This window comes from Dendronephthya gigantea, unplaced genomic scaffold (assembly GCF_004324835.1).
Source record: "Dendronephthya gigantea isolate DGI-Jeju-01 unplaced genomic scaffold, DenGig_1.0 000133F, whole genome shotgun sequence".
Lineage (NCBI taxonomy): Eukaryota > Metazoa > Cnidaria > Anthozoa > Malacalcyonacea > Nephtheidae > Dendronephthya > Dendronephthya gigantea.
In genome coordinates, this window is record NW_021163143.1 from 478,508 (window position 1) to 494,025 (window position 15,518).

Consider the following 15,518-nt stretch of genomic DNA (forward strand, 5'->3'; position numbering starts at 1 on the left):
ATTTTTCAATAAATCACTTCAAGTGCTCAGTCGAATTTACGATGTACGACATGCAGCATGTCATTGCCAATTTGTTTCTTTTGAGATGCTTTTGAGTCACCAATGCATTCATGACGTCATATAGAAAGAAGACTATCAATCAACCATGGTAATTTACTTCCTTTAAAATACTCGGAAATCGCATCTCTTCACTCTCCTCCGCAGAGGCTTTTTGGGTAATCTAACAATAATTGAGAATTATATAATACAATTGAGAATTATATGATATAATTCGTAGTAGCGGGCGGACGGGAGGGAGCTAATAATAGTAGCGGTGAGTGGCGGGCGGACGGGAGGGAGTCGGGCGGTTGCGGGTTGAAAAATGAAATTTGAGAAGCCTCTGCCATATAATGTTTCCAATATGGCGTCAAATTACATATCATATTATAATTACGTATCATCTCATGAATATTTTTCAAAATAAATATGGATGAGACTATAAATCAAACAAAGAATGTTTTGTCGTTGACTACCAGACCATTTCAAGAAGCGAATGTTTCCGGTAAAGTAATCTGTTCTAAATGTTATGAAAATACGAAAGAAATAAAATTTTATTTAGAAGATGCAGGTTTAATTCAACATTTTCGGGTGAAACATCGACATATGGCCCTTGACGAAAGACTTGTTAAAGAATGTAGGTTGCTATTTCAAGACTTGCATGGGCAGGAAACTTTCAGTGTATTGCAAAAACTAGCCAAGATTCGCGGCGAAGCAGTAAGTTAATGTTTATCTCTTTATACTTTTGTAATTTTGTCAATTTTAATTTTTATGAGCAGTAAAAGCACAAAACCACAACTGCACAAACTGATCTTTGCGCACACAATAGGCAAAATATAAATATCTATTAAAATATTTATATTCAGAATGTGAACTGTTGCAGTTTGCAAAAGTACGAGGAGTTTTCGGTGGAACACATTACTGAAAATTTGGCTAACAAGATGACTACTCTTAAAGTTATGGCAAGCACGAGACGGGAGGCAGCAAAATATGGCTTATATTTGAAACACAGTGGCATTCTAAAACATCTTAGCGGGAATCCTTGTCATGTTCGAGTTAAAATATCTTCTAGTGTAACTGATCACCTTGGCCAATGTTTTAAACTTTGGGATGCATGTGCAAAAATTTATGCTGAATGTTTTGTTTCCCCTAAGAGGGTAAGTTACCGTTTTTAAAATTTGCAACATACATTAATACTTGCCAGGGTTCCTGTAGCATGTGGATATTTAAGTTTAGTCTTTTTAATTGAATACTCGTTGGCGTTGCTTTAAATTGTGCAGGCATTTAAAATTTCAAATAATTTAAAAAATTGTATAAAGTAGTATTTCTTGTTTGTATCTATTGCAGTTTATGTTATTGCCAAGACATCAAACACCTGTGCCAGACAAGTGCTTGCAAATGCAAATTTCTCGAGAATGTAAGACACCTTTGCAGTTTCTCCAAACAGTTTTTGGACATCAAGAATTCAGACCAGGCCAAGGTGAAGCTATTGAGTTTATATTGTCTGGAGAAGATACAGTTGTAATTATTCCAACAGGTGGTGGTAAAACAGTTATATATACTCTTCCTTGTCTAATGACACCTGGCTTGGCATTTGTAGTATCACCTCTTATTATGTTAATGAGTGACCAAGTTGCAAGACTACAACAATGTGGAATCAACACATGCTATTACAACACAATGCTAACTGATAATGAAAGACAGAATATATTACATAATCTGAAACAGCCAGATTGTCAATATCAGTTTTTGTTCATTAGCCCAGAAGCTATTGTAACTGAACAATTGAAACATTGCTTGAGTCAGATTAGTCATGAGAACAGATTGAGTTTTTTCATCATAGATGAAGCACATTGTATTAGCACATGGGGTAAGGAATTTCGCCCAGCCTACCAGCAGACTGTCAAATTACCTAAAAAAAAGCAAGCAGTTTAAGGCAGGGTTTGCAATATACAGTACATAACAATAGAATAATTTATGAAATAATTACCAGATGTTAACAAAGGACTTCCAGATTGCATATTCATGATCTTTGAAGGTGGCTCATTTTGTCTTTTTGAATCTGGTGTCAAATCATGCTTCCCAGCTACAGGTACTAGTTGCCGTTGTTTCACCTTCTTTGGAGTACTTGTCAATACAGCACTCTGTATTGGCATGGGCAAACAGCCAAGGTCTTCATCACCAGCCTTCTCAGCAGACATAGGAAAACAAGCAAGGTCTTTACCATCATCTCTCTCAAGTGGCATTGGCAAACAACCAAGATCTTCATCATTATCTGATTTATGACAAATTTCAGGATAATCAATTATGGATAATAATTTGTAGTTTACAGATTTATACAATGAACTGCCAGTATAGTGTAAACCACTTGCATTCAGTGGTGTAAACAGAAAAACAAAACAAAATATACGATAAAATATATAAATACAGTAGCCTGTAGCTGACGACGATTTTAATATATGCAAGCCAATGCAAAATTAACATAACTACATATGTAAATACTTTCACTTCTGAAACTTGCCAAAATATCAAGGCAATCGAATGATATTAATTAATCTTGCATCAATATTAATATAAACTTGAGTAAATTATAACATTTTATGCATTTGTTAAAATTAAACTAATATATTATACTTACCATCTAGACTCATATTATGAAAAGAGCGCTCAATTTCTTCTATATCGCTATCGAACTCAGCCATTATAATATCGATTGTACCAGTAAACCGCCAAAACCAAAGAACCGCATTTCACACCAAAGAACCGCACGTTATATGGCAGAGGCTTCCCTTCTTTTTTTCCCCAACCCGCAACCGCCCGACTCCCTCCCGTCCGCCCGCCACTCACCGCTACTATTATTAGCTCCCTCCCGTCCGCCCGCTACTACGAATTATATCATATAATTCTCAATTGTATTATATAATTCTCAATTATTGTTAGATTACCCAAAAAGCCTCTGCGGAGGAGAGTGGCATCTCTTCCAAGAATCAGCCACGCCGTTCTGTTTCACATATTCCCATGCACGCCCAAATTTCATTGTTTATTTTAGATCAAATCAAGCAAGTGAAATTATGATGATACACGGTTGCTTTCCAATCTCGTTTTATTTCTACACTAATAGTAATAAACGTATTCTGGCGCACCGCATTTTCGTACTCTGATGTACTTCTTAAAAAATCATTAAAAATGTCTGAATACTGAATAAGTCTGATATTATAATCAGCCAAAGTCTGTATATACAGACTGTACTTTGCAGTATGTATAAAGCGTTATATAAATTTATAATTATTGCAAAAAATATCAAATCATTTATTGTATTAAAAAGTTGAGCGATGAATAGTGCAGAATATGAAAGGAATAACATGTAAAACAACAAGGTTACGAGGAAATCTTTACACCGACTGATTTAAGTTATAATATTCTTGTGTGTTTGCATGGTGACAGACTGACAGTCGATAAGTAATTTAGCTTGTAGGTACGCCACGTAAGTATTTAATACTGCAAAGCTTTCATCAGTGCAATTGCTGAAGGCCCGGGTTAACGGACCGAAAGCTTTGCATGCAGTATTAAATACTTACCTGGTGTAGCTACAAGCTAAATTACTTATTGATTCAAGTTAATTAGTTAAAATAAAAAATATATATTCCAATTAGCAAAACTAAAACAACACAGTGCAGTGTTGCAACCATTGTAAGCACCGTGGTACTTACATCGATCTTCAGTATTACTCTATCAATATAACAAAATCATTCATAAACACACCTCTACGGGAACGTCTCCTATTCAGTGCGGCGTTGTAGATTCTTAGATCAACGTCAATTTTTCCAAATATGCAGCATTGCTACATGTAACATATCCGAACTGATAAAATCAACAACATTCTGCTCCTAAAACGTTGATCATAAAAAAGTTGGTATAAAAGAATGTGACTAATGTCGTATTTGACAACCTTTTATAGCTACCTGACGCTATCGTATTCCAGGAAACACCCACGCTTCCAAGAATCAAGAAGCATCAACTTTCATTATTCATTTACTTTACGACGTCTACTGTGTTGAACGCTCTGCCAAAAGAACACAAAATCAAGTTCGTAGTTTCTGTAGAGATGATCTTACGAGAATTGTACGAATATTCTGTACACGCTAGCCTGTAGCTTCATGGACGCTTTTAAATTTTAATGATGAAAGAACCGGAAAAACATTGCACAGCTTGTCATGGTGATTATGCGCATAAATGTTTTTCTGCACATTTTTTATTGTTCTATTTAGCTCCACTTCCGTTGGAATACTTGGAAATTATCTGCTGTCTTCCTGGTATTTGTCTGTTGTTATAATAGCAATAGCTGAACAAGAAGCGTTTGTGTCGCGGGTATACTGTCAATCTTGCGCAAAAACGAACACCTGAATTGCTGAGAGGACGAAATCATGAAATGCCATCTCTGTAAAGAAAGTAAACTTTCAAAAGAATTTCCATTCTACCCTTTGACAAAGAATTGTGATCATCCATTACTTCACTGCCTTGATGTAAGTTCTGAAGTGTTTGTAATTGCAACTGAATTCTTCGACTAGATTATAAATATCACTGGTATATTTACGTACTCATGGATATATTCCTCGTTTAGTGATTTAAGATCTTTACTCATTTGTGTACGCTGTTATGGCTGTTGGTTTGGAAACCGCGATCGACGACCAGGGGCAGGGCTAGAAGCTTCATTGGCGGCGGAGAAAGGGGGGGAAGGGCGTGTTGAGCATATCCATATATTTGTCGACTATACGTTTTATATTTCGCTTGGATGTCATCAGAGTTTTGGTTTTGAGTTTTCAAAAAGAAGTTTATAATCGTGTTTCCATCAGACCCGAGTAATTATGGACGGTTTTATTTTTCACGTTACAGAAAATTGCAATAAGATTCCCCAACGCCAGAAACAAAATCTGTTAATTTTTTCAGCCCATTTCAATACTTATGCTTAAAATGATGTAGATTTATTGAAGTGTATATTTTTAAGTGATAACTGGATATCTTTCGGCTATAGTTTTGCCCGATGTCATTAATTCTTCACGAATAATCAATAATCAAATATGAATATTGATCGGATGTGATCTTTTATAAATCATGCTTTTACTTTTTCCGGGTTCCCTTGTCATAATGGTATATGCATAGTTTTCTAACAAACATGCATTCAATTTAAAATCTAATGCAAAGTCTCTTCTTGTTTCATGTAAGTGTGCAACAGAATCTGTGAAGAATCATCACAAATGTTCCCAGTGCGAGACTCCGGTGGGAGAAGACAATGAGATATATCAGGAGTATTTAGAAACACTGGATTTCCTCTTCCCTCCTGAAGAAGTAAAAACAGAACGCCTGCCCAACACCGCTGTTTCCGGTCAATTTTACGTGAAAACCATGTCTGGTGAGTCTGTGACCCTCTCGTACAACCCTTTCAAGAGAATTCACGACATCAAGAAGGAAGTCGAACGCCAGCTTAAAACGCCGCCTGAAAAACAACGTTTACTTTACCAGAACAAGGAGCTAAAGGTATTTTCTAATAACCACTTTATTTATATATATATATATATATATATATATATATATATATATATATATATATATTATATATATATATATATAGCAGAATTTCTAAACGTGGTAAATAATGTTAGAGCGAACTATAAACGGTAAATAACATATATTTAATATTGTAGGTAAGAAATAAAGATCGTGATTTGATGACATTAAGAGATCACAATGTTCTACCAAACAGCACAGTGCATCTTATCATTGTCCTGTATGCTGTGTCAGATGAACTGGACAAAGTTGTTTTTGATTTTTGCTGGGGATTACCAAGTTCGCGATCGTATGACTACTTGGATGTTTCAGTGTTTATCTACAGTGGTAGATCCAATCTTGGTCACATTTGGTACCGAAGAACCTCTCTATTAACCTGTCCTGGTGTTGTACACTCCGGCCCAGCAGGGATGGTTCACCTTTCCCGAGAAGGTCGACAAAAAGTCACAGTCAATTTAAAGTCTCTTCCACATCATGTTGATAAACTAGTGTTTACACTAAGTGCTTGGGCTGCACCCACAATCTCAGAATATCCCTACTACAGACTCAACTTTTATGATGTCAACTTTCCTAACAAGCAATTGTGCAGTGAACGGGTTGACGTCCATACGCAATACCACAAATCAATTATTATGTGTTGTTTGTCAAAGAAGAACGAAAAGTGGGATGTTTTAGAAGTAAAGAAAGGTTCTGATGGATTTACAAGAAACTATTACCCCTTGGAACGAAAAATTGAAACACTCATTAATGATGGATACCTTTGAACTGCATGTTGAGAAGTATTCAGGTTTTTGTAGTTAAGACTGTTTATTATACGCAGAATTACGTCATGTTAAAAAGAACCCATGGAAAGAACCTACAGATCAACTAAACAACTGTAATTGTTGCATACTGTATATGTCTTTTAATTTGTAGTACTATAGGTTTAGGTAGTCTATCTGCACCAAATAAATATTGGTTCACAATTGGCTTCTTTATATATATGTTCCAATCTAACCAGGGAGCAGCGTGGCAGCGTCTTCAAACAACTTAGCATCAAATGTGGTATAACAACTGCCTAAAATAGACAATATATATATGTATACCTGTTTTTGCCTAGCAACATGCGTAACACTTCCAGCAATAACAATACACGCTTCCCAGAAATGAAGTGGCTCTAGTTTCGTTAAAAAATTACATACAGGTGATACAGTATGCAGCGTATGTCTATATGTGATCTATTATATCTATGGTCTATATAGTGTATTTTTATCCTGTTTTTACATTCTGATTAGAACTAGCAGTGCATGTATCAAATCTCCATATCTAAACGTCATAAGTGAAACCAAACTGGCGAATTGTTTGTTCTACACAACAGGACTCTACTTCCGTTGATGTATAATACTTCGATCGGTTTATACGTTTGGGGTCTCTGGGCAACTTTAGCAGTTGCAATAACAAAATAAGTCAAATGCGATTTTAGTATTGATCCTAAAGTCCGATTTAGAGACGAAATCATGAAATGTCATGGCTGCCAAGAGGATAAACTTTCAAAAGAATTTCCATTTTATCCCCTGACTGAGGATTGTGATCATCCAATACTTCACTGCCTTGATGTAAGTATATACAAGTCTACTTTTACATTGCACGTAATGTTTTGTAAACTTTACATACATAAAAATGTATAGCTGGGATTATTCTGTGTTGTTATAGGAGCCTGGTTGTATTACTTGCAATATAGTATTCTATCAAACGCAAGTCTTTACTGACTTTGTTTGTCTTCATGCAAATAAATAATACGCCGTATATTGCATGTGTGAATCTAAAATACAAAACTCAAACTTATATCAGTGTAAAATACACAGACACAATTTCTTATATACAATAATATTAGAGAGAATTTAAATGCACGGTAGAGTTTAAGCTCATATACAGAGCGTAATATGATTGTAATATACACGTCTGTAGGAGTGTAATGGCGTCTTGTATAAATATGAATACATCAATACAATGTCAATGTCTAGAGGAGACAATTATGCATGGAATCACACGGATACTCATCATGCATATCTGATATCACCATGCATTAAACTTCCTTTCCATTGTGAGATGGAAAGGAAATTCAATGCATGGAGATATGGAGATTTTGAAGACTGCAACTATATCATCTATATACCCTTCCAGACATTTCTTTTCATAAGTGACTATAAGTTAAGAATACAGATAATGAAAATGAACGAAGTCACAAACCAATTAATCGCAGGATCCAGCACAGGTTCAACCTCACTTTTGCGCTTTCATCCTGTTTGATCGAAGGCACTAATAAATGAGTTAAATTAAGTTTTTTTTACATATATACCTCATACACGTCCCTTATCTAACGTTAACTCTCTTCCTCTCTCTCTTCAAGTGTGCCACAGAGTCTGTGAAGAAGAACAACAAATGCTCCCAGTGCGAGACTCCGGTGAGAGAAGACAATGAGATATATCAGGAGTATTTAGAAACACTGGATTTCCTCTTCCCAACTATAAAGGAGAGTGAGGACGATGGTTACCACCAGGCACAATGCACAGCTGCTGTGTCTGGAAATATTTACGTGACAACCATCTCTGGTGAGTCAGCAACTCTCTCGTATAATCCCCACAGAAAGATCCTGGACATTAAGAGAGAAGTGGAAAGTCAGCTGAAAACACCTCCGGAAAAACAACGTTTACTTTACCAAAACAAAGAGTTGAAGGTACTGATGTTGAAGAAGGTAGAAATGTTAAAGGAAAATTCAAGAGACTATTTTGCAAAATTGCACGAAAATTTGCACCAAAATAAAATTATTAACGTTGCCAATCGGCTTACCACGAACATCCATTAGAGGCCCATGACCACAGTGTCTTTCTTTGTTTTTTTGGTTTCTAGGTTTTAAAACATTGTTTCACAAATGTGTATTTTTAGGTGAGAGATGAGGATCGTAAAATGCTTACGCTGCGAGACCACAAAGTTCCACCAGAAAGCAAATTGCACCTCATTATTGTTTTATGTGCAGTTCCAGACGAGCTTGAAAATGCTGTTTTTGATTTCTTCTGGGGATTGCCTCATGGGAGCAACAAGGATTACTTAGATGTCTCAGTTCTGGTTTACAGTGGCAGAGAGAATTTGGGTGTCATCAACTATCGATATCGTTATCTCGACTCCTGCCCAGGCGTCAAACACTCAGGTCCTGCAAAAATGAATCATCACAAACGGGAAGGTCGTCAACATGTCCAGTTAAACCTCAAGTCTGTTCCACATAATGTTAATAAATTAGTGTTTACCCTAAGTGCTTGGGCTTCAGCCAATGTTTCATCATATCCCTACTACAGGCTCAATTTTTATGATGTCAACTTTCCTGACCAACAATTGTGTAACGACGAGGTTGACGTCCATCTCAAAGATTATAGGTCCATTATCATGTGTTGTTTGTCGAAAAATAACGGCAAATGGGAGGTAATAGACATGAAGGTCGGTTGCCGCGGCCGCGGGTTTACAAGAAATTATGGTCCTATAAAGCGGGAAATAGGAACATTGATAAAAGACAATTTATTTTAATTGCTGAAAGAGGCGAATTCATATATTCTAAACAAAAGAGAAAATGTAACTAGCATGCAGCACATCAAATCAGAGATAATTGTTCATTGTATATACAATAGATTCTGTGATAGATTTATCGGACGGACGACAATAATGTAAACGCCTAGGCTCTGCTGAGGTGATTCGTATAATTTAATAATTTTCCCCAAAAAATGCTGGAAATCAAATCATAGGGATTCAAAAACACAGAGAAGCCATACAACTCCCCATCTTTAAATTACCAATTTCCAATTAGTACCAATTGCATCATGTCCTGCCACTGATGTGTGTGTGCGTGTCTAAAATCAACCACTCCAGCTATGTATGCGGATGATACTCAAATCTTTTTTTCATCCTCTTTTGATGCAAATGAACTTATTATAAAGATGTAGCTGGCTTAAAAAAACAGGTTGCAGATGCATCCATCTAAATGTAAAATGGTGTTTATTGGTTCCCCATATAACATTAATAATTTGATGTGTGATGTACCCGTTATATGGCTAATGCAAAACCCAAATGATATGTAAAAAGGCGAGTGCAGGGATTGGCGTTATGAAACGCATCAGACCCTTTGTTCCTAGACATACCCTAGAATCTGTTTATAAAAGTCTTGTGCAGCCTTACTTCGATTACTGCTCCCCTCTGTGGGATACTTGTGGTAAGCTGCTCAGAGACAAGTTGCAAAGATTTCAGTTTCGTGCAGCGAGGGTCTTAACAGATGCAAATTATGATACTTCATCAATCGAACTTCTTAGCAAACTTTCTTGGGACACACTTGAAAATAGACGGTCTGGTGCCAAGTCAGTATTGATGTACAAGATACTTAATGACCACACTGCGCCGGGCTCTTCGGGGATCTTTCGTGAGACGAGAAATAGATCAAACTAATTATCACCTTCGAAACTCTGCAATAGACCAAAGTCTCCGTAGGCCAAATCGAGAATACCTTTAAAAATGTTTCAAATATAGCGGCGCTATGCTTTGGAATCGGCTCCCAAACGAAGCAAAATCAGCTGAGTCGCTTTGTTTGTTTAAATCAGTTGTTGTTGGAGACTGAAACACATCCTACTTATATCCATATAATCTATCTTTGTGTGAAACTGTCTGTGTGTAATTGTAAAGTTTAACCTCATGTACCCCTTATTCGAAGCCCGGGGAAATAGTTCAGTATGGAGAAATAAATATTTCAATGGGGAAATAAATATGAAATCTAAGCCTCACTAAGACACTAACAGTAAGAGATGAGGTCTGTCAATTTTCGGTTATTGCGATTAACGATAACATTTCACAACGAAAAGAGAACTTAACAATTAAACAGGGGAAATAAAGGCCAAACTTAAGTTAATTTGCATGTATATTGATTTGTATATTGCTTTTTAAAATCATATTTAAAGACTTTTTCATTGTCAATGACGTAAATGTAATTAGCAACATACTAATAGCTGCTAGTTAAAAAAGTAGGTACAACAAGACATACAGGTCACCAAGCCGCACTTCATTAAAATCACATGCAGAGCTAGTAGTCTGCAGCGCAAACTCTGTATATTAGAGAGTATACATACAGTAGGGGGCAAAAGTTTGAGTTCAGTCGTTGTAGAATTCCAGTATTAAATCCTGGCAGCGTATTCGAGTTAAGACATGCGTGCTAGTGTTTCAGCACTGTAAACCATATTAATTGCACACTGTTTTGGTCCTAATGATCTAAATTTAAAACAAAATAAAGTTCTCATTCCTTTATGGTGCACAAGGACAAATAGTTGCATTAAGTATTGAAGGATTCTTTCCTCGTAAGATCGCAGAAAAAGTGAGAATTTCAAAAGGTGGTATGCAACTATGCTTGGAGAGGTTCGAAGAAACTAAATCCTACTCAAGCAAACTTTTAGTTGCTTCGGTCATATTGGGTTTGGCAATGTTCAAAGATATAATAGGATCCTAATTAAAGAAAAGTATCATCTAATTCTTCAAGGACATGGAATTTCATCTGGTTATTTCAAAGATGATCGTGCATCTAACTACATGATAATCACCCTAAGCACATGCACATCTTCTATGTGCCAGAAATCTTTTAGAAGCAAACTCGTTCTGGTGATCTCGTTCTCATGGCTTTCCATCTCAAATTCCAGATCTAAAACTTATGGAACACTTGTAGGACCGTTCTAACCGGAAAAGGGCGAGGCACAGACCCACCAGCCAGGATGACTTGAGGCAAGTGGTCATGCAACGAATGCTGGCAAGGCATTGAACGTGCGACATTAAAAAACCTATGGAATCTATGCCAGCAAGAATAAAGGCAGTTTCAAGAGCAAAAAAGAGGGATACTAAGCATTGAAATGTATAACATCTCATAGTTGTTGTGCAGATGTATTTTTCAGTTAACTTAATTACCGTTTTTTCTAGTTCACTTATCGGTACGGTTTTCTGTAGAAAATCAATATATGCTATTAAAACAATGAAATACAGTCACTGGACTTAAACTTTTGCCTCCTACTGTATACGGGATGAATAAAAAAGTACCCTCTATGCCCTTTGTAAATGCGCTGGATGCTAAAGAGTTACAGGTGTAAGTTCGATTCAGTCTTTAGCAAATGCTTTTCAAAAATATCTTATATAATATTGAATATAGTCACATAAAGAACAAATTAACACGCAAGTTAATGAAACTGTTAACATGTATGCATGTTATTCCTTGCACGCTCATGAAAACTTTGCTAAATGCATCATACTTTATTTAGCACCTCAATACACTACAGCTGTGAAGCAAACCATTTTGTAGCTTTGAAGGAAAGGGAATTATAACAAACAAACATAATTTAATTTATTGAATGATAGGGAATAACTAATATATTTTTGAATCAGAATAAATATAGTCAGGATGAAGCATGTTCGCATGAGGCTTCTTAGATTGCTTATATCTGCATGGTTCGAACATTTTGTGTTGACACTAAGTGAAGCGACTTTTTACGGTTTGGTATCCCAGCAGTGTAGGATGTAGTTAACTTTCTTGGAGAATGACGTGTGTATGTTTTCGATTGACTAATGGCTTACATATAGCCTATCTGTTTCGCCCAATAAAACACAAACGTTTAATGTCAGGGGTGGATCTAGCACTAGTGCACTAATTTGCATGACAGAAGAAAACTGCTAAGAATAACCACTTTGTTTTGTAATGCAAGTTAGTGCACAAGTGCTGGATCCACCCCTGTTTAATATACCTTCAATTAATGGGGCCACAGGTTGCTCTGTGAGAAGATTGTTCACAATCTCACCCTCCCCATCAATTAAGCATCAATACTGGTTTGGGATATTAGTTTAGCCAGCTTTTCACACAGGCTTTTCAATCGCCTTTTCGCCCGGGCGTCGTACCGCCTGATTTACCCCTCTTTAGCGTTATGGCGGAAAGAAGACCTGGGGAAATAGCTTTAGTCGCGAAAAAAACAATGTTTAACAACATGAAGTACAATGGCCGGAAAGGAAGAATTATAAATATCATAAGTATAATGAGAAAATAAAATAACTTTTATATTTCCCCTGCTTGAGGGGCGGAAAGAAGACCAGGGGAAATAGCTTTAGTCACGAAAACAAACAATGTTCAACAACAGGGGAAGTACAAAGGCCGGAAAGGAGGGATTATAATTATAATAAGTAATGAGAAAATAACAGAAATCATAAATTTCCCCTGCTTGAGGCGTGATGATTAGTTGCTTATAAAAAAGCTCAGAAGATTTCTGCTTTGTCATTTCTGGTTGGCTTCAGCAAGATACAAGTCATACAACTGGCAAACTTGCAAGACACCTCAAGCTTTCTCAAGCAAAAAATTACCATTTCAGGTAGGAAGTACATCAATTTCACTTTTCCAACAGCCTTTAATGACAATCTAGACCGAAAATATTTAAAAAGCCCCATGCACCTAAAAACGAACTTTTAAATATAGCTGCACAATCTCAGCAGTTATACTTGAACAGTGCTAACACTGCGCTAGTGAATTACCTTCTACGGTAATAGCAGCAATAGCAGGATCCTAGTTATCGGACGATCGGATTGTATTTTCATAGATTGCGCGTCATATACGTCAGATTTAATCCAGGTGAGCACTATATAAACGCTCGTACAACAATTACATATAAGATATATACCAAAGCTGTACATAGAAGAAAGAAATATATATGTTCCAAAATTTAACTGGTGTGGGACTGATTCATATCACGACGATGGTGCAAGCCTGAAGTACTCAATTGCAAGTTTTGTTCAATTGAGCTAATTGCAAATGGTCCCAATTTTACGGGTAACGTTACACCTTGTTAGAGATGTCAATTAAGTGCCTGAAAAGCTATAGAATGAAATACCTGGGTCCGGTTGTTTGGCTATGTTTATATGATTTTACGAAATTGTCGCACACTTTGAGATATTGTAGTGAAAATTACCCAAAGTTTGCTAGCAGTTTGGCCAATCAAAACGTCTCTAGTGACCATTTTATTTCTGCATATTTCGTAGTACGTGAACACCACGACCACGATGAAAGTGATGCTGGCATTTTTGTTGCTACTTGTTCATGCAATGAGCATTATGGCTGGGACAAACTTTGATGGTGAATGGACAATTCAATGCCCAGCAGGTATGTAATTCACTGACGTTTTATAGCTTTTCGCTTTGTTTAATGAGAAAATTAGTAGCTTTATCCGAATACATATTTCGTCTGTTTGGAAAAAGAGCTGTGACGGCCCAGTTAACAATCAGACTATGACTTCTTATCAATATATAGGTCAATCAATTTATCACGTCAGCAGTGTCCATAGCAACCATCATGAAGATCGGTCGTGGACTTTCACCTGCAGAGCTAACTCAAAAATTACGAATAATTGCCAATGGTCAGGGTTTGTGAATTCGTATGATCACGAAATAATATACCAATGTCCAAGTGGACTCATCTCAGGTAACATATACCCAGAAGATCAATAATTGTCGTAGTTTAAATGTGGTCTAAATATACAATTCGTGCTGCAGATCGCAATAAAAAACTGGATGCAAACGACTGTGGGATAAGGTTTATACTTATAGTTCTGAAAGGATGGCCTTCGTTTAATTAGTAACTTACACCAAAAACATCCTCAATTAATCAATTATGAGGTTATATACTTTTGCCTTAGCAGTATTTTAAGGCCGGATTTTTTTATATATCAGGTGTACATTCTCGACACAGTAATCATCACGAAGACAGACAATTTAATTACAAATGTTGTCGTACAACAAGTAATGCTTTACGTCATTGTTCCTGGACTGGCTACGTCAATAACTGGGATGCCTATATGAATTATCATGCGCCATGGAACAAATTTCTTGTTGGGATGAATAGCCATCACAACAATGGAAAAGAGTAAGTTTGCAATATGTACCCTCATGTCCTCTCATAAGCCTTGATTTTCTTTTTCTATAAAGCATCTGCTGATACAGTCTCTCATAGACTTAGTGCCTACAGAATTAGCCTTTCTCACGAGTCACGATGACGAATGTGCTGCCATTTTTGGGGTACTTTTTTCTTAAATTGTGAGCGCAAGATCTTGTCAGGGCGGCTGTCTTTAATTTTAGGCGAAATTTATTGTTCAAATGGTCTATGGACTCTTAAAAAATGCTTCTTACATTGCTTTATCATTGTTTAAACGCATTTAGGAAAATTGAAAGTACCCCCAAAACGGCGGATATTAGTTATCGTGAGAAAGACTAATTGACAACACGTGCCACTCCTGATAGTGGCATGAGTGAGCGACGAATCCGTCTCTTAAACCTTTGAATGATCCCCATTGATCAAGTACCTTTTGCATTTTACTAGGGACAGAATATGGAGATTCCTCGTCTGTGGAATAGCCTAATTGATTTTTGTTACACGGGACATTGAAGACATTCCAATATTTCATGTAGTAGCTATAAACCTCGGTGTTAGATGCAATAAATAGCATTATAAAGACATAAAACTCTCTATTTCATTTCGTAGTCGTAGAATTTGCAGTCTCAGTCTCGATAACAAACCACGGCGATTAGATTACCTTCTTTATACAACGCTTCAATTATTATGCATGTTCATATATATTTATCCTGTGACGAACACTGTTGCAACGGATTTGGACGCCCTAAAAATTGACGGATTTTGACTTCCCTCGCGGAATTTACTGACCTCCCTTGCGAGTTATCATTTTATCCTGTTGTGTATTAATATTGTATCAGGGCGTTTGGGATCATCTTTAATATCATCCAATTTATTTAAAAAGCAGTTAGGAGAGCATTAGATAAAAAATCCTGTCAGTTAATTCAAGAATCCACAAAGTCTAGCTACTCATATCATCATA

At 36.5% G+C, this 15,518-nt stretch overlaps 4 protein-coding genes and 1 long non-coding RNA gene across 7 annotated transcripts; 3 read left to right on the forward strand and 2 right to left on the reverse strand.

The window, feature by feature from the left end:
- Window positions 1-1,603: 1,603 nt before the first annotated feature.
- Window positions 1,604-2,997, reverse strand: LOC114536295. 2 transcript variants are annotated; one of them, XM_028557629.1, is made up of 3 exons: window positions 2,675-2,997; window positions 2,027-2,311; window positions 1,604-1,948 (listed from the first exon to the last, which is right to left on the reverse strand). In XM_028557629.1, exons 1-3 carry the CDS (start codon window positions 2,736-2,738, stop codon window positions 1,926-1,928), a joined length of 372 nt encoding a protein of 123 aa, XP_028413430.1. In that variant the 5' UTR covers window positions 2,739-2,997; the 3' UTR covers window positions 1,604-1,925. The 2 variants fall into 2 exon arrangements, with proteins under 2 accessions (XP_028413430.1, XP_028413429.1); XM_028557628.1 differs by lacking the exon at window positions 1,604-1,948 and having other exon boundaries at window positions 1,966-2,311.
- Window positions 2,998-4,003: 1,006 nt separating this feature from the next.
- LOC114536294 lies at window positions 4,004-6,624 on the forward strand. Its single transcript, XM_028557627.1, has 3 exons — window positions 4,004-4,559; window positions 5,260-5,571; window positions 5,739-6,624. Exons 1-3 carry the CDS (start codon window positions 4,461-4,463, stop codon window positions 6,363-6,365), a joined length of 1,038 nt encoding a protein of 345 aa, XP_028413428.1. The 5' UTR covers window positions 4,004-4,460; the 3' UTR covers window positions 6,366-6,624.
- A 193-nt stretch (window positions 6,625-6,817) lies between these two features.
- On the forward strand, window positions 6,818-10,612 carry LOC114536292. 2 transcript variants are annotated; one of them, XM_028557625.1, is made up of 3 exons: window positions 6,818-7,196; window positions 7,991-8,335; window positions 8,527-10,612. In XM_028557625.1, exons 1-3 carry the CDS (start codon window positions 7,098-7,100, stop codon window positions 9,157-9,159), a joined length of 1,077 nt encoding a protein of 358 aa, XP_028413426.1. In that variant the 5' UTR covers window positions 6,818-7,097; the 3' UTR covers window positions 9,160-10,612. The 2 variants fall into 2 exon arrangements, with proteins under 2 accessions (XP_028413426.1, XP_028413427.1); XM_028557626.1 differs by having other exon boundaries at window positions 7,991-8,317; window positions 8,527-10,608.
- On the reverse strand, window positions 8,151-8,625 carry LOC114536296. Its single transcript, XR_003688419.1, has 3 exons — window positions 8,556-8,625; window positions 8,431-8,486; window positions 8,151-8,233 (listed from the first exon to the last, which is right to left on the reverse strand). It is a non-coding gene; the product is annotated as an uncharacterized LOC114536296 (long non-coding RNA).
- A 2,264-nt stretch (window positions 10,613-12,876) lies between the features above and the next one.
- Window positions 12,877-15,146, forward strand: LOC114536331 (hemagglutinin/amebocyte aggregation factor-like). The gene is made up of 5 exons (XM_028557690.1): window positions 12,877-13,007; window positions 13,672-13,792; window positions 13,940-14,110; window positions 14,359-14,551; window positions 15,005-15,146. Exons 2-5 carry the CDS (start codon window positions 13,693-13,695, stop codon window positions 15,042-15,044), a joined length of 504 nt encoding a protein of 167 aa, XP_028413491.1. The 5' UTR covers window positions 12,877-13,007; window positions 13,672-13,692; the 3' UTR covers window positions 15,045-15,146.
- Window positions 15,147-15,518: the final 372 nt, after the last annotated feature.